This window comes from Sus scrofa, chromosome X (genome assembly GCF_000003025.6).
Source record: "Sus scrofa isolate TJ Tabasco breed Duroc chromosome X, Sscrofa11.1, whole genome shotgun sequence".
NCBI classification, from domain to species: domain Eukaryota; kingdom Metazoa; phylum Chordata; class Mammalia; order Artiodactyla; family Suidae; genus Sus; species Sus scrofa.
The window spans coordinates 125,372,541-125,390,312 of record NC_010461.5 but is presented as its reverse complement, the minus strand read 5'-3'; the positions used below and the strand labels follow the sequence as shown (position 1 = coordinate 125,390,312).

Below are 17,772 nucleotides of genomic sequence, written 5' to 3'. Positions count from 1 at the left end.
TGGGTTAAGGATCTGGCGTTGCCATGAGCTGTGGTGTAGATTCAGATACAGCTCCAATCCCACGTGGCTGTGGCTGTGGCTGTGGTGTAGGCTGGCAGCTGCAGCTCTGATTCGACCCCTAGCCTGGGAACCTCCATATGCCGCGTGTGCAGCCCTGGAAAAGACAAAAAGACCAAAAAAAAAAAAAATTACTGGAGTATAGTTGACTTAAAATACTTTTGTTTAGGAAGTTCCCATGTTGCACAGCAGGTTAAGGGTCTGGTGTTGCTGCAGCTGTGGTGCAGGTTAAAACTGCAGCACAGGTTCGATCCCTGGCCCAGGAACTTCCACCTGCTGCTGGCACAGCCAAAACAAAACTGTTTTAATTTTTCAAAAGTACTGTTTCTTTAAAAAAAAGAGAATATCTTTATGTGTTTCTATATGCGGAGAATTCATCCCTAAGGACACATGAAAAGCTGATAACTCGGCTTAGGTCCAGGGAGGGATGGAAGCGGGACTGGGGCACAGAGCTGGGAAAGAAATACTTATTTGTACACCTTTTTGTACCTTTAAAAGTTGCACTATGCATGTTTTCTATTTTTATAAGTTACTGTTTAATTAACTACACGATTAACTTAATCCAAAAGAATGACAATTCCTGACAGCACTGACGTAAATTTCCTTTGTTGGAGTTGAGGTACACGGCCTCCCATCTGGGCATATTCCTTGGCTGCATTTAACAGGGAATATTGCGTTCGGTTCTCAGCAGTGCGTTTTGTTTGAGAGGCAGCCTCAGCGAATCTCCAAAGGATAGAGACCAAGACAGCCAGAGGCCTAGACAGGAAATGATACGAGGAAAACTGCAGGGCTGGGGGAGGGGAGCGCGGCGGGGGAGGAGCAGAAAGGGACTCGCCAAAGAGGCCACTGGCACAGTCCTTGACCACGGCCTCCTTGGCATTTCAGAGCAGAAACGCTAGAGGTGCCTACTTTTCCCGACAAAAGCCATTCAAAAGGCCACGTGGAGAGAAAGCCTAAATAGCCCAGACACACAAACGCTTCTTTCTTATGGACCCATAAGGATATCTCTGCCTCTGTGGAGGCCGCAGACAGCTGCTCGGGAGAAATTTCCACTCGATCCTTCCTCTTATCGGAACGTCGCAAGATGATGACAGAATGAATGTGAACAATTCGCACGGCGTCGACCTAAAGGAAAAGCCACAGAAACGTTTACTCCCTCAAATAACATCTCTCCCTGTGATGCGCCGCATCATGTCACCAGGACAACATTTCCATCTGAGAAAACGGGCGTTTTTCTCATGAATAATGGAATGTTTCAAATCACAGACATCCAACCTCAGGATATACCTTTCGAAACAAAAATACAAAGGCTGATATTTACATCAAGGGAGGACGTTTCGAATGATCAATCGACTCATGTGCTCGGGTGTCCGACGATGCACAAGAACACGAGCCACAGCGCCAAATCGATGCGGATGAGCTGTGTGCAGACAAGCTGGCCACCCGATTTAAATGCAGAGCTTGAAATGGAGTGGCAGATACGAAGGCTAAGAGAGAAGGTGAGAGTGAAAGCATCCAAGGCCTCAGATGCCAAGCCGTGGTCTGAAGGGTGAACGGGAAGGGAGGAAATGATTTCAGACAGCTCGACCAGGAGGCAAGGACACAGTCTGGACTCAGTGTGTGTCAGAGATGGAAGAAACAGATTTGACACTCATTAGGAAGGAAGAGTCCAGAAGTTCCCTGGTGGCTCGGCAGGTCAAGGATCTGGCATGGTCACTGCTGTGGCTGTGGCGCAGATGTGATCCCTGGCCCCAAAGGCGACCCCCAAAAAGATGGAAGGATCCACAAGATTGAGTAGCTTATAGACCAGGGATGATAGAGGGCAGGACACTGTCACGGTTGAGACTCAGTGGAACACAGGAGGCAGATTTAAGTTTAGGTCAAGAAAGAAGGAACACGAGTGTGTTTTCAGCTGAGCTGGACTGAGAGAGGACGTAAATCGAGGCAGGGATGTGCACTGTGATACATGCAGGATGATGACTAAAAGGAGAGTTAAAACTGTCATCACTCATGGAAGAGTAACAGAGGAAAGGGGACTAATACAACATATTGATGAGTCCCAAAGAAGGCAGGAAAGAGAAGAACAAAACAAAGATGTTGGTCAAATCAAAAGCAAAAGTATGGCAGCTTTAATATATACGTAAGATGCGTGTGTGTGTGTGTATGTGTGTGTGTGTGTATAATTACATTAAAAGTAATTGGAGTAAATACTCCAATTCGGAGTTCCTGTTGCGGCTCAGTGGGTTAAGGACCTGATGCTGTCTCTGTGAGGATGCAGGTTCCATGCCTGGCTTCGCTCAGTGGGTTAAAGATCCAGCACTGCCACAAGCTTCAGCAGAGGTCGCAGATGCGACTCAGATCTGGCATCGTGTGACTGTGGTGTAGGCTAGCAGCTGCAGCTTGACCCCTGGCCTGAGAACTTCCATACGCTACAGGTGCAGCTGTAAAAAGAAGAAAAAAGAATTCAAGATGAGGACATGGACTCTTGAAAAATAAACTGACATCATTAACACTGGGAATGTAGGGAGTTCCTGTCATGGCTTGGTAGAAACGAATCTGACTAGCATCCGTGAGGATGCAGGTTCGATCCCTGGCCTCACTTGGTGGGTTAAGGATCCAGCATTGCTGTGAGCTGTGCTGTAGGTCACAGACACAGCTGGGATCCTGCGCTGCTATGGCTGTGATGTAGGCCGGTGGCTGGAGCTCCGATTCGACCCCTAGCCTGGGAACCTCCATATGCTGCGGGGGAGCGGCCCAAGAAATGGCAAAAAGACAAAAAAAAAAAAAAAAAAAAAAAAGATTGGGAATGTATTTACTAGGAGTTGATGCCCAGGATGAATTTTCTCTCTCTGGGCAGAGACAGCGTCTGTGCCTAAAAAGAATGAGTAAAAGAAGTTCAGCCCGGGAATACAGCAAAACCAAAGTAAAACAGCAGAAACAAAGGTCACAAGGGAAGGAGAGATGTCGCTGAAAGCCCGAGGGAGCTGAAAGGTCTGAGGAACAGGTTATTGTGGTCAGTCACACAAGAAGGAAGGTATTTCAGTGTGGCTAGATCGGTCCCTACACTTTTCCACTCTTAGAATTAAGGTACTAAAACCCAGTTCCTACAAGTGTCCATGGGGACAGACGACTGGATTAGGACGATGTGGTTATATGTACACAATGGACTATTACTCAGCCGTCAAAATGAACGACATAATGCCATTTGCAGCCACGTGGATGGAACTAGAGACTCTCATCCCGAGTGAAATCAGTCAGAAAGACAAATACCATATGATATCACTTATAACTGGAATCTAATACGCAGCACAAATGAACATCTCCACAGAAAAGAAACTCATAGACTTGGAGAATAGACCTGTGGCTGCCCGGGAGGAGAGGGAAGGAGTGGGAGGGACTGGGAGCTTGGGCTCAACGGATGCAAACTATTGCTCTTGGAATGGATTTACAGTGAGATCCTGCTGTGTCGCATCGAGAACTGTGTCTAGACACTTAGATCGCAACACGACAATGGGAGGAAAAAGAAGGTACACATGCATGTGTAACTGGGTCCCCATGCTGTACAGCGGGAAAAAATAAATAAGTAAAAGATAAAAATTAAACCAATAAATAAACAAACAAACAAACAAAACCCAGTTCCTGGAAGTCCCTGTGTGGCCCAGTAGGTTAAGGATCTGGCGTTGCCACAGCTCTGGTTCAATCCCTGGCCCGGAAACTGAGTAACTGCAAGAGAAACTGCATGGCCAGCCCACAAAGCTCTGTCTGTACCATCTGGCCTTGGCAGAAAGTCTGCTTCCCTGGCATGGCTCCCCATGGATCTCGGGGGCAGGTAGCACTACCCTCCTGCCGCAGGGGGTGCATGTGAATGCCTACAAGTATTTATCCAGTGTGTACTACATGTGAGGCGCTCCAAGGGGGCCTAAGTGTGCAGAGATAGACAGGATCCAGCCGTCCCATCCAGGAAGAGAGGCAGGTCAACGAGTCAGGACCACACACATGCACTGCGCTAGACATGTTCAAGGAGCTGGCCCACAGGTGCCTCACAGGAGGCAGGTGGCACCTGGGCTGAACTGCAAGCAGAGAAGGAGAAGGAAGCCGTCCAGGCGTCATACCCAGCAGCTCCCACAAGGAAAGCAGCATCGTCTGCAAAGTGACGTCATTTACCACGGCTGGAACTTGGAGCCACGTAAAGAAATGGAAGGACACGACAAACAGAAATGAGATCACGAAAGATCCTGAATGCGTCACTAATGCGACTTCATCCTCAAGGTAAGGGGAAAGCACTGAGTTTGAAGCCAAGTTATATCAGACCTAAACCTTCTCCAAAGATCATATCCCAAGCAGTCAGAAGACTAGCGGCCAGACAGACTCACGACCGGGCAAGCAGGGCAGAGGCTAACGCGGTATTCGACAAAGGCAATGAGAAGGACCTCAAATAAGGCAGCAGCAGTTGGGATGAAGTGTTGCCAAACAAACCTAAAAGCGGTGTACCTTAATGGTTCAGAATGTCAGGCAGTGGTTCCCCAACTTGGCAGCACCTTAGAATCACCGGAGCTTTTCAAACTCCAGCCACACAGATCTCACCAAAGACCCACGTAGTAGTCGGCATCCGGATTTTGTAAGGATTCCAAGGTGCAGCCAGGTGTGGGAAGTGATATGGCAAGAGGAATGTGCCGAGGGAGCCACGAGGAGCTGGCTGGAGAGACGGAACCGGAAACCAGGCCTTGGTGGGTTTCACTGGTGCAGGTGAAGGGGTTCTGACGGTAGCCTGTTCTCTTAAGAGGCCTGGCTATGAAGGGAAGGGTACAATAGCAGTTAACTGCAGGAGGTTCCAGGATTGAGAAGTTATTTTTCTTTCTGAAAATGAGAGTAATTTAGGCACAGTTGTATCCTAAGGGGGAAAAGCCAGATGACAGCAACAGGCTGAAGACTCAGAAGAGAAATAGGATATTTGATAAGCAAGTGTCTACAGAAGCTGTGGACAGGAAGTGGACTTCTTTCCCCGACGTGGGGAGAAGGGAGGCAACGTGGTTGTGATGTGAAGACTGTACCTAAGGAGGTGGGGTTGCTGCCTGACAGCTCTGCACAAACTGGCCTAATCCCTGGCTGAGAACAGAAATCCCTCCCCAAGTGCGAGTTTCCATCATGCAAAATTAGAGCACACGTACCTTTTCAGCAACTGTGCGCATTTCAGTTCCAGTATATGTAAATTTGGGGTCACTCCTTTTGGGGATAAATTAGAAAAAAGGGAGCTGAGGTTTGGAATATAAAAAGGTATCAAAGCAAAGTAACAGGATTAGCAGTTTTTGCAATGAAACAGCAGACACGAAGGAGGAGGAGGGCAAGTAAACTGAGGCTAGGGCAGTGCTCACATATCTGTTAGAAGCAGTGTGTCACATGCCTAAGTGGCTAAGTGCATAGTTGTCGTGGGCAAGGCAGAGCGACATGTTAAACTCCTTTAATCATGCGTGTTAAGGAGGTGGGTTTGACAAGTAGACGCTGCTATGCTGTGAAGTTTAAATAAAGGAAACCCAAAGCTTCCACCACCTCAAGCATTTGAGCCACTGGGGGTGGGGGGGTCTCTGAAATCACTGTAGGGCATATCAGGGGCAGGCAGAAAGCTACTGACAGTTTAGATGGAGAAGTGGATTAAGAGGGGGCAGTGTCTCTTAATATGCGCAAAGAGCTTTCAACAGGTTCCCTGGTGATCTCCCCCCCCCCCCCATCTTTTCCCCATAGGGTCATAAATATCTCAAGCAAAAATCCTCGTGCTGGAAAGTAAGGCGGAAAGCAACTGTCAGGGTTGAGGTGGAAGTAAAAGTGTATTATTGCGGGGGAGCCAGGGTCCTAATGGTAAGTTAAAACACAACCTATAAAAAACATTGCCAAACTTGTGATCATTGTAAGTTAACAGGGACACAGAGATCAAAAGACAGGAGTAAACAAATGCGGTCTTACCTTGGGTCATCATTCAACTAGAGTGGGAAAGAGCAGAAAACATTATTGATCACATTAAGCTTATCAGATGTAAATGCATGCAGACTACATGAAATTTAGGTTACGTGCTCCTGCACAGCTGCACGAAGGAGTAAAGAATTCTTATTTGGGATTGTCCACAAGTAAGCTCTAGTTCGTCATGCTATTTCGCCCCTCTGCAATACTGAACGCAGCGGAAATTCTGAAGTCTTGGGTTATGTGGTACCTTCCAAATGATTTCTAGAGGGAACAACCGAGGCGAGGCTAGGGACCCTAATTGCGGCCAGCCGCTTGCTAACACACCGACGTCCGCGTTATGCAATAATGTTTTTCGGGTCTCACTTGCGGTTGTGGTGGTGAATGGGGTGATAACTCCAGCTCTAGAGAAAACCCAGACTGCAAGAGAAAAAGCAAGGCTTCCCCCCCTCCCCGCCCCCCTTCCCTGAGGCTTCTGCGGCTCGCTGGGGGCTCGCGGAAGGCTAAACGAGCAGGAAGCGAGCGGAGGAAAGGGGACCCCGGCGACAGGATCATCCCAAGGATCTACCCCAGGAGCCAAGTCAGGGGAGCCTGTGGCCTCCGCAGCCCTGGACGGCGCCGGCACCCCACCCGGGGACGCGGTGGGACCGAGCACTCCGCGCAGTTCCGGCCCGGGGCAACTGACCGACGGACTCACCTCGCCTATGCACAGGCCCATCACCTCCTCCTTCTCGGTGCTCAGAGCGTGGTTGAGACAGACGAGGAAAGCATCCGACTCCAGATGAACCGCTTGCACCGCCTGCACCACCTGCACCGCCATCTTGGTCCGACCCCGCTCACGTCCGCCTCGGGCCCGCTCGGGCCTGGCCAACCCAGTGCTCCGGCTCCGGGTTCCGCGGGGGCGGGCCGGGGGGCGGGGCCGGCGGGCGCGGGGCGGGCGCGCGGGGGCGGGGCCGCGCGGGGGCGGGGCCGGCCCGGCGGCACCTGGGAGACGCCCGCGCCGGTTGGGGCAGGCGTGGCCAGCGCGGCGGAGGGCGGCGGCCGGCCGAGGTCGGGACGTCAGGCCGGGCGCGGGGGGCTGCAGGGAGGCGGCGCTCTCGGGCCGCAGGCGGCCGTGGTCTGTAAGGAGCGGCCGGGCGGCCGGGCTGGCGCCTCCCGAGCGCCGGCGCCCATTTTGCCCGCCCGTTGAGAAGAGTCTTGCGCGGCCTACTCGCTCCGGGGACCTCCCTCCGAGGCGACATCGCCTCGCGCGCCGGCCTCTTGAGCCAAGGGGACGTTCTTTTGCAATTCGGCCCTCAGTCAAGGTTTTCTTTTCTTTTGTTTTGTTTCCAAGTTAGGGGCCCCCGAATGTTGTCCAACTCTCCTTCCCTGGACCACTTCCGGTTGCCGGCCCGCGCCTTGTAACTTCGGTTCTGGTGACCTCGGCCCGGAATGCCCCTCGCCTCGTCCCGGGCTCACGTCCCGATCCCGGCTTGAGTGGCCCGGGGTGGGTGACCAGAAGTTTTAGCCTCGCAGCTCTCGAGGCGGATTAATTAGCCCAAGAAACATTATATTCATGTGAGTAACCTCTCGGCAGCAACAGTGCTATACTGTATCTAAAAAAGTATCACTCTTAAGCTTGGCGGCTGCTCCTTTCTGCAGAGGCTTTTAGGTATCTGTTTGTTGGATACAGGGAAGGGGAACGGGGAACTTCAGTTTTAATTCAAGGTCGGATGTATCGCAGCAGATGTGCACGATGCAAGTTTCCTCAGCTCTCCTTGTCTCGAGGATATCAGACATGGTGAAATGATGGGTAAAAGGCATTGTCTTTGGAGGCGTAACAAACATGCCTTAGGGGAAAGGACCGCCCTTGCAGCTCCCAAGGTTAGGAAGGAATTACACGTGGATTCGAGGTACGAGTCTCAATCAAAGACGAATCTATGCCGTGCTGCCTGCACGGCCCCATCGGGGTCTATGTTCGTTTGATGTGGTTTTCTATTCCGTGGGTACTTTTGAAGCCAGGCCGACATGGCAGTACTGGAAAGGGAACATGCCCAGGGTGCCCCTCGAAGAGGTGTTGATGCTTTGCTCTTTTCTCCCAAGTCAGTTCCAACACAAGTCTCCCCACTAATAGGGCCCGCATCCAGTGCAACTATATCTGCAATATACCTGCCAGCAACCTCCAGGTTTTCCTAATGTTTAAGGATCATATGGCACATGCGTCCATGATTACTTTTGATAATGAGGAAGCTTGGGCAAAATTGCAAGTGTGCAGTCACATTGGACCCACCTCGTTTTTCTCTTAAGCTTCAACTTTACACCATGCCTTATTTTCAGGTGCTATTGGTGGCTATCATGCCCTGCCCTGATGGTGCAAGTATGGCTGTTCTCATTATTGTGTTTTGTGATGGGACGTTGTGTGTTTATAGGCACTTTTAGGCATCTTCAAGAAGAAAAACACCTTTTGTCTATGGTTGGTGTTAGTCAATCTCATACTCCAGAATGACATTCTCTAACTTTTATAATGCTCGTTGCTGCATTTTACAGCTCTAAATGTTTTATTGGAGTAGAAAAAAAACCCATTAACATTTATGGCAACTTTATAATGTGCTACACACTCTCCTAAGCATTTATGTACCTTGTATGTGTAAACGGCCCCAAATGGAATCAGCCTCTGCGACTTCCTAGCTGTGTTACCTCATGCAACTTACCTAACTTCTCTGTGCCTGACTTCCCTCATCTTTAAGTGGGGATCATAACAGTATCCATGTCATCGGTGATTGTGAAACTTGCAATGGTCGCTATGTAGAGAAAACCTGTAGGAAGTGCTAAGTAAGTGCTGACCGTGATGATGGATGTGCTCCTTAAGTCTCATTCTACACCTTAGAAAACTGCTGTGTAGAGAGGTCAACTTCTGTGAGGTCACAGAGCTACTAAGTGGCAAAATCAGCATTGATACACACACCAGGCTGACTCCAGGGCTTGCATTCTTGGTAGCTTCCCCCATTGTAATTAGATGAGTTGATTAATTGCCTTCAAATAAAATAAGTCTGCTCAACTGCTTAATGTTCAAAAACTGTTCAAACACCTGGAAATTGAACCAAATTATACTTTATTTTTTGTTGGTTTTTTGCTTTTTTTTATACTTTTTTTTAAGAAGACACAAAATAATTGATTCTGTAAATGAAAAATAATGGTTTTACTTACATTACCTACCTAAGGAAGCCCTTCTGTGTTTATCATCTACTTAAAACATAGTTTACAAAATGCCTTACTAATAAATATTCGACCTAGGCCAGTGTGCTCCCTGGCCGTGGCGGTAACCCCATGGGGACAGTCTCTTTTAGTGCATTCATGGGTAATAAAGCTATGTAAACACTTTTATGAATCCATTTGAATTTGCAGCTGGTAGTATTCCTTGAGTGGAACAGGTTTATGTTCTGTGTATTGTACCTTGTACCTAAGTTCATCTTGAGGTTTTAAGAGATTCATCTCATTTCACGAGGTCCTGAATTTTGTGCACAAGTACAATATGCAAAAAAAAAAAAAAAAAAAAAAAAGTTCTCCAGTCAAATAAATTTGGGAAATGTTAAAATAAACTTTCTTTACTGCATAACTTGCCAGAGTTTTACTATGCTTATGTGCTCTGTGATTCTACAAGATCCCAAACTTATTTGACCAAGGAAAAAGTTAGGGGCAAATATTCTAAGAATCGCATGTAGGGAAACTGTGTTCTGGTCATACAACCTGTGATTTCGTGGGCTTTGATCGGAATCCCTCTCACGCAGCTGGTCCTTTCTCTGCTGAGAATGGTGTTGATTCACGCTCACAGGGGAGCTTCTCCGTCCCCGGATGGCTGCAGCTGCCTTTCGCTGGGCCCGCACGCAGTCTCCGAGTGGCAGCGCACGCAAGGCCAGGGTTGTGCGCTGGGCTTTGTTCCCAGGCTCGCCCTGCTGGTGCTCAGCATGTTGACCTTTGGGTCACACCAGCACATCACACGGCTTTTCTTCGGAGAATATTTTGTAGTGACTCATAGGCCGCTTTGTAGTGATTCATACTAACGCAGACCATCAGCTCCAATGTGTTTGCCCTGAATTCCACTGGCCTTATTTCCTTTTCATGTCAGTATAACCAGGAAGATTTTGCTTTTCATTCGAAACATATTTAAATACCCCTGCGCTGGTTGTCAGTAGGACCTGTCTGTGAATTTGAGATGCTCCTTAAAGCCTTAACACTTGGTTTCTACTTTGAAAGGTGGGGGGCACACTTATTTCTTTTGTACTCAAAATTCAGACTTTAATTTGTCTTATTTTGACATTAGTATTTACTGGGTTTTTGTTTGTATCTCTCCTTTCCAAGGCTCAGGGGAGGACAAGAGGCTGAACAATTGTATCTGCTAAATGGGAAAAAAAATGGCTTCGAGACAATAATCTATAGCTATGTAACATACCTAGAGAATTGATCTCTCCCCGTGCCGTGTGGCTTTTGTCTCCCCTCTCTACCCAGCAGACACAGCCATCCCCTCACAGCAGCACCGCACGACTCAGATCTGAGACTTAGGGCGCCCCGGCACTCATAATACTGTGCTGGAGGGGGAGAGGTGACAGGACGTGAGATAAGCAGAGCCAGATACGAAGCAGTTTGGAATGAGAGCCCCAAAGGCGAAGTTTACCTTAGACAGAAACGCGACCCCAGTCATAAGAGGCGAGTTCTTCCAGAGCAGGCGGGCACCTTCACTGTCCTAATGGCACCGGCATAGGCAGGCCTGGGGAGGCGTTTGGGAGCAAGATACGGAGCTGGCCACGGGAGCCTGGTGTCCCGGGAAAGTTTGTCTCCAATTCGGTGGTAGTGGGCTTGCTGCCCTTGCTGACAGATGGGATGGGCCACGGAAGCAAGGAACGAGCCCGTGGTAACTCAGACGTTTGGAGTCTGCAGGATCAGGAGAGGCTGTGCTGCCGCTGAGAGAAAATCAGGATCTGGATAAGGCGCAGGGCTTCCACGTTAGGTGAGTCGGAAATGAGAGAGCCCTGTAAGAGCAGAGCTGACGGTGGGCTCAGAGTCCGATCTGCTCAGGGTACAATGGGCGCAGCAGCTGTGATGCTCGGAAATTATTCACTACGCTCCAACTATTTCTTAAGCCTAGAAAAGAAAGACTTGCCTTTTAGGGACAGTAAACGAACGGTGTTAAGGAAAACAACAAGTCAGACTCCCCGATCGTTGTTCTCGAAAAGAGGGCTTGGTTTCGCTCGGTTGTTCTCTCTGGCATCCTACTGTGTTCTGGCATCTCCTTTGCGCTTGACAGTCTCGCTTTGAGGGTTTAACAAGCTCCCAAGCTGTGGCGCAATTCCGCTCCTACCTAATGGGCGCCTAATGGGCGTAGGAGGCCTTTGTTTTGTGGAGCAGATCCCCGTGGAGCTGTGCTCTGCCGAGTGGGGAATCCAAGGACTGCTGTGCCCGAAAGACCTGCTCCTGTAAAACCCAGGTCGAGTCGTTGTGAGATCAGGGCTGGGCGGGGGAGTCCTTAGGGGTTAGAGCTGAGTCTGCCTTAGGGAAAGAGTTTGCCCAGAAGGTGTGCAGCCCTTATCCCCATGGAGGGCACAGGGGCTTCTTGGCTGGCCTTGTGACGTGGGAAGCCAGAGCGTAAGCCCACGCCTCTGTGGACACAGGGGCTCCTGCCACTTCTGGAAGCGTATTATTAAAATGCAGCGAGGAGGCTCTCCTGTGCTCTCGCTTGGCTCTGACTCATCGTGATCCCCAGAGTCTCTTGCAGCTGAAGAATAATTCCATGATGCTACCGAAAGCGCTTTCCCTAAAATGAAAGCCCCCTTCTGGAAATGCCTGCCCCCCCCAAGGAACCTTTCTGAGTAAACTGATGACTAGGTGCTTTGCCCTTAAAACACCTCTCACTTCACCTTAGACAAGCCACGCGCAGCGGGAGGCCCTGACTTGACCTTCACAGTCTTGCCTTTGCAAATGCCAAGCGCTTGGAAGGAAGGGGCTTCTCCCTGGCGAATAGGGCCTGCATGTGTTGTCTGGGGTACTGCCTTCCCGCCCGAATAAGCGTGCCCTTGTGCCCACTCCCGTGCAAATTCCGTTGCTAACTCCAGGTTGCCCGGTGCTGCCCGGCTTCTGGTAGTGCTAGGCCTGCGTTTCCACAGAACTCCTCGCCGAGCGGAGTTCTTGAGTGCTTCGCGGTCAACAGCATCACCTGAGGTTCTGCCCGAGGGTCCCTTCAGTGTCTGGCAGGGAGCCTCAGGTGCCCTCGGTTCTGTTTAGGCTGTGCAAGTAGACATTTGCGAGGTTTGGTTCTAGGTGGCGGTTGCTAGGACCAGGTCACCTTGCTCACTGGTGAGTTCGTTCAAACCCAAACAGTCACACCTGTGTCCTGTGCGCGGGTGCTGCAGGCTTAGGTGGAGAAAAGCAGGGCTAGAATTGGAATCCAAAGCCCAGCATGGCAGGAGAGGATGTGGGGGCTCCACCCGATCACCTCTGGGTTCACCAAGAGGGTATCTACCGCGACGAATACCAGCGCACGTGGGTGGCCGTCGTGGAAGAGGTAACTGCTTACGTTTTGCTTACTTCTTTATGGATTTTGCTTTCAAGCAACTTGGTGTCTAACCAGTCTCCATATCCTGAAGTCTTTGGTTTTATTTTTGATCACTTCTTTCATTAGGAGACGAGTTTCCTAAGGGCCCGAGTTCAGCAAGTTCAGGTTCCTTTAGGTGACGCCGCCAGGCCAAGTCACCTTCTTACCTCCCAGCTACCTCTCATGTGGCAACTCTACCCTGAGGAGCGCTACATGGATAACAACTCTCGCTTGTGGCAGATCCAGCATCACTTAATGGTACACATGTTGCTTAATAATTGTTCATTGTGCTGGGACTCGTAGGACAGAGTACTCTAAACTTGTCTTTTCCTGACAGGTCAGGGGAGTACAGGAGCTGTTGCTTAAGCTTTTGCCTGATGATTAATCTGGTAGGTATTTCTAGTTCTCCCCGGCCCCACCCCCTTCATCTTCTTCACTCTGTTCAGCCGGTGATTTTGATGATGTTTTTTTCCAGGTGCTGGGATCTGGGAAGATAAGCCCCTCTGCTCTGTTCAGTACATGGCAGTCACGTCATCCGTCCCTGCAGTGCACCCCCCCGTGGGCCTGGGGGGAGGGAGGGGGTTGAAAAACTGTTCAAGAACACGGAAGTTTAGGAAGGGCCATGAAGAACACCGAAAGCGGAACTGCAGAAAAAGGGTTATGCAGGCAGAAAGCAAGTCGACAAAAGCACTTAGTTAGGACACGTAACTTGAAATTGACTCCTTTGGAAATTGCCATAGAACCTTTAATGGACATCATCAGCTGGAACTGGGATCTGATGAATCCCCCAAAAGTCAGCACCTGCTACAGAACAGATGCCCTGATCACCAAGGACTTGGTACTGATTTAGAGAGAAGAGAGCAGCATCAACATCTATTTGTCGCTTATTGCCCTGCAGCAATCCACCTGCCTTTCCTTCTCCCATCCTGTAAATATCCCAGATTTTGCTCCAGTGTTTCCCATCCCAGTACTGACCTAACTTGGACCCACCAAGAACTTAGGGGGCTCTGAGGAAAAAAAAAAAAAAAAAAAAGCAGATCATTTGCATTAATGAAATTAGCTACAAAGGCTCCTGGGCCTTTTTCCTTTCTGAAATTGTGTCTTCAAATTATTAGAAGTTGCTGATCAGAATCGTGGGCACTTAAATTATTCCCTGGTTACAAATATTTTAAATAAGTTGCTTTCTGTTAGAACTCCAAAAAGCGTTTTAGCTGCTTAACTAGCACCTCTCTCAGGAAGTAATAATAGCACTAGGTATTGCTGATTCACTACCTGCTAAAGAATTTCCTGAGTTAAAATAGTCATAGCGGTTTACATACAGAAAAAGCAAGGTTTTGCTGGAGTTCTCTTGTGGCGCAGCGGGTTAGTTACAGATCTGGCATTGTCACTGCAGCGGCTTGGGTCTCTGCTGTGGCTCAGGTTCATTCCCTGGCCCAAGAGGTTCCGCATGCCTCTGGTGCCGTCAAAACAAAACAAACCAAAAAAAAAAAAAAAAAAAAGTAAGGTTTTACTTTTTAAAAAAATCTTGGGAATAATACCTATCACGTATTGAGGCCTTCCTGCCTGCCAGGCACGGTTCCATGCGCTTTCTATTCGTTATCACTTTACTCCTTCCCTAAATGCTTTCAGGTAGGTATGATCCCCGTTTTACACACAACTAATAAGGAAAAAGGCTCAAGGAGTTAAATCACTTATCACGGGCGGTTCTGTGAAAGACAGAGCCCAGCAGTGAGGCGGTCTCCTCGGGCTGCAGCGCCGGCCCCTCTAGCCCAACGCTAGTTTACGATAGTCAAGATGAGTTGAATTCAAAGGATTTTTTTTTCCCCATGTAAAGCTATTTATATCTTCTAAGTCAACTGGAATATTATAAAAATACAGTTGTTTCATCCTTGAAACGGGAAGAGTATTTCTTAGTGCACTCGTTTTGCAGCGATTGTAAGAGCATCCTGCTTGTCTCAAGAAAATTCCATCTAGAAAGGCTTTAACGTCTATCTGTATAAAATTCAAAATAAAAATCATCTTTCTTATTTTAGTTTTCTGGATATGCCGCAGAAGGATCCGTGCCAGAAACAAGCCTGTGAAATACAGAAATGTTTACAAGGTAGTATGTTAAATGTTTTTTATATTTTTCCACTTCTCTGTGAACTAACTACAAGAGATCAATTGTTCTTTTTATCAGCAGACTATATTAACGCCTCTCGGAATATACTATTTCTGTAATTAACTTAGACTAAAGATTTTCCTCACCGATAGTCAAAGACACAGAAAATAAAAAGCGATGCGATCTAAGCTGGGGGTTTGCAATCCTGGTTGTACTTTTAGAATCACCTGGAGAGTTTTAAACACTTGCCTAGAACAATTAAATCAGACTCTCTGGGGGAGGAATCCGTCTAAAAAGCTAACCAAGTGATTTTAATGGCAGCCAGAGTGGAAATTAGGCTGACTTAAGCTGAGCAAAGTCCTTTTTTAAAAAGACTAGTTTTAAAGGGGTTGGTAATACTTGACTGTGGCCGACAACTCACTTTTTAAAAGCAATCAGGTTAGAAGGGGCAGGGGGTGAAAATGCAATTGGAATTCAGGCTGCCGCAGTCAGCAACTAAACCTCAAAGGCAAAAGTGAATTTGAGCTCATGCGTATTCTTGATGTGATTTGTCCATTTTGTTTTAAGCCAGTTAATAAGTTTGATCAAATGCTAGAGGATTTTACTTTCTTAAGTCAGCAAATGACGATTAGCAGAATAAAGAGAAAAAAAGCTACAGGGCTATCTGAATTTGAAAATTGACTTTTTTGGTAATTTTTCCCATTATTAAAGTAATAGAGATGGATGCCCATGAAAATATAGAACTGCAGGAGGGAAAAATGTTCAGAGTTCACCCAAAGACTCACCACCAAAGAAAACTGCTGTCTGTGTATTTCCTTTGACTTTTAACTTTCATTCTTGGACTTTTCATTTTATGATGTGAGCAGTATTTCATAAACGCTTTTAATCTAAAATGTTCATGTATAATAGTAATCCTACCTATACTAATAAATGAATAATAATCCATTCATGTCTTCCCTTCCTCCAAATTTAAGAAAAATGCAAAATGTCTTTCGCCCTTTCTTCTCCCAAATAAATCCTTACCTGATTCTTTCTTACCTGATTTGCATGAGCAGCATTTGGCTAAAGGAGAATCGAGCTGAGCTGGCTCCCCCCTTGCTTCTGTGCAGATGGGGGAGGACTCAGGACAGCAGCACAGAAGTTCTGTGCCTTGTCCGGGTCACAGAACCAGGAAGGGTCTCAGAGATGATGTGAACCCCTTTGGTCTGGGGCCAGACCTGGACTCAGCCACCCCCCACCCCCACCCTTCCTATTCTGGGCTACCTCCCACACACCCGATTTTAGTCCTGCGGGGGTTGGGGAGGGGCCAGGTCAACTGCAGCGGACCTAGAACCTTTAGCCCTCTTTGACTTGGAGTCTCTGCTTAGGAGGGATCTGCAAATGTTTGTGTGTGTGGGGGGGGGTTCTTTCATTTTTCTTTTCTTTTTAGGGTCGCACCCATGGCATATGGAAGTTCCCAGGCTAGGGGTCAAATGGGAGCTGCAGCTGCCAGCCTACACCACAGCCACGGCAACTCTGGATCCGAGCTGCTTCTGCAACCTACGCTGCAGCTTGCGGCAACCTTAACCCACAAGGCCAGGAATCGAACCTGCATCTTCACAGACACTATGTCGGGTTTTTAACCCACTGAGCCACAATGGGAACGCCCGCAAATGTTTCATGTAAAGGACCAAACAGGAAATGTTTTAGACTTTGGATGTCAGGAGGTCTTTGGTGTGTGTGTGGTCACCAACTTTTGCAAAAACAATTCTTAGCTCAGCTCTAAAAAGGGTTGGATTCCACCCTGCCGCTGCAGGCTGCCAACCCCTGATGCACAGACATGGTAGGGAAGGTCAGCCACCTGAAACTGAGTGCAAAGCGATGGGCGTAGTTTCTCCATTTCCCTAATTAGCAAAGGTGTCAGTAACCAGAAAAGAGAGAAAGGAGGTCCAAGACCACTGCCCTAGAGAAGGCACGTAGGTAATCAGCCTTAAAGAAAAGGAAAGTATATGCGAGAATACCTTCTGGAGTTCCCTGGTGGCTCAGCCAGCGTGGTCACTGCAGCAGCTCGGGTCGATGCTGAGGCCCAGGTTCAATCCCTGGCCCCAGAACTTCCACAGGCCACGGGTGCGGCCAAAAAAATTTCTTTACCCCCTTTTGCCGACTTTGTAAATCACCTTTTCTTCCTTGTGCACGTGTTTTCGGGTCACTAAATCAGAAAGAATGCGGTGCACTTGGGTACCTGCTGTGTTTCTCGAGTCTGTAGATACGCGGTCAGGGCCAAGGGAGTGGGACGCTCCCACCTAAGCCCCCTGTGCCCTCCCGCAGCCTATGAGGTCGTGACTGAGGTCTACCGGTCTGTCTTTCAGCCAATAACTACATGGAATCTAAGTGTCAGGCTGTCATCCAAGAACTGCGTAAGTGTTGTGCCCGGTACCCCACGGGGAGATCTCGCGTCTGTTCGGGATTTGAGAAAGAAGAGGAAGACCAACTGCCGCCGAAGCCCGCCTCACAGTAAAGTTCTGCTGACCAGTTGGATGCTGCTCCTCATTCCCACCACGCGGGGTTTATTTCTCCTCCTGACTCTGTCTTCAGGCCAGGTAGCAGCAAATAGCCAGTGAAAATGTCAACTGTAAAGGTTAATATGCCATCTATGCAGAACAAATACGAATACATTGAACAAATTTGTACAATGTAATAAACAGCTGCTAAAATAAATCTTTTAAGTGAGAATTTCTGCTTTGGGACCTGTGCTCTTTGGGCTTTGTCTCTGGTCCGGCGCTGGGCTCCTCAAACCCTTGGACCTTCCGTGGCCAAGGTGTCTCTGGTGATTTTAATGAGGTGACCCTGGAAAGCCCCCGGGGAACCGCAGGCTGGGGGCCGGTTGCCAGGGGAGCCGACCCCCGCTACCCGAGGGTCCAGCCCGCCTCCTGGGGAGGGAGGAGGGTGACAGGCTGGGGCAGACGGACATCCGTCCCCAGCAGCCGACGACTTACTCCAAAGATCGCAAATGACAGAACGCCCGCGACTCACCGAAGCAGTACTTCAGGTTTATTGTGCAGGCACCAAACCGGCGTTTGCAAACCGCAGCGCGCAAACCCGAACAAGGCCTGAGGCG

At 48.7% G+C, this 17,772-nt stretch overlaps 3 protein-coding genes across 11 annotated transcripts in view; 2 read left to right on the top strand and 1 right to left on the bottom strand.

Moving 5' to 3' along the window:
- BRCC3 (BRCA1/BRCA2-containing complex subunit 3) overlaps positions 1-6,921 on the bottom strand; it is a 55,691-nt gene extending 48,770 nt beyond the window's left edge. Inside the window, exons 1-4 of one of the 4 annotated variants that reach the window (XM_021079471.1) lie at positions 6,707-6,921; positions 6,016-6,032; positions 5,226-5,280; positions 1,063-1,182 (exon numbers count right to left, since the gene is read on the bottom strand). In XM_021079471.1, the coding sequence (XP_020935130.1) occupies positions 1,063-1,182; positions 5,226-5,280; positions 6,016-6,032; positions 6,707-6,829 (315 nt within the window). In that variant the 5' untranslated portion in view covers positions 6,830-6,921. The remainder of the gene's footprint in view (positions 1-1,062; positions 1,183-5,225; positions 5,281-6,015; positions 6,033-6,706) is intronic. The other 3 variants (NM_001243023.1, XM_021079472.1, XM_021079474.1) reach the window with 3 other exon arrangements.
- Positions 7,041-17,372, top strand: CMC4 (C-X9-C motif containing 4). 5 transcript variants are annotated; one of them, XM_021079968.1, is made up of 3 exons: positions 7,041-7,059; positions 14,608-14,675; positions 17,024-17,372. In XM_021079968.1, the coding sequence occupies exons 2-3, from the start codon at positions 14,618-14,620 to the stop codon at positions 17,170-17,172; spliced, it is 207 nt and encodes a 68-aa protein (XP_020935627.1). In that variant the 5' UTR covers positions 7,041-7,059; positions 14,608-14,617; the 3' UTR covers positions 17,173-17,372. The 5 variants fall into 5 exon arrangements, with proteins under 5 accessions (XP_020935627.1, XP_005674088.1, XP_005674087.1 ...); XM_005674031.3 differs by lacking the exon at positions 7,041-7,059 and adding an exon at positions 7,199-7,313; XM_005674030.3 differs by lacking the exon at positions 7,041-7,059 and adding an exon at positions 7,432-7,566.
- MTCP1 (mature T-cell proliferation 1) lies at positions 12,403-17,372 on the top strand. 2 transcript variants are annotated; one of them, XM_021079964.1, is made up of 6 exons: positions 12,403-12,544; positions 12,662-12,832; positions 12,912-12,963; positions 13,050-13,502; positions 14,608-14,675; positions 17,024-17,372. In XM_021079964.1, exons 1-3 carry the CDS (start codon positions 12,440-12,442, stop codon positions 12,957-12,959), a joined length of 324 nt encoding a protein of 107 aa, XP_020935623.1. In that variant the 5' UTR covers positions 12,403-12,439; the 3' UTR covers positions 12,960-12,963; positions 13,050-13,502; positions 14,608-14,675; positions 17,024-17,372. The 2 variants fall into 2 exon arrangements, with proteins under 2 accessions (XP_020935623.1, XP_020935624.1); XM_021079965.1 differs by having other exon boundaries at positions 13,050-14,675; positions 17,024-17,368.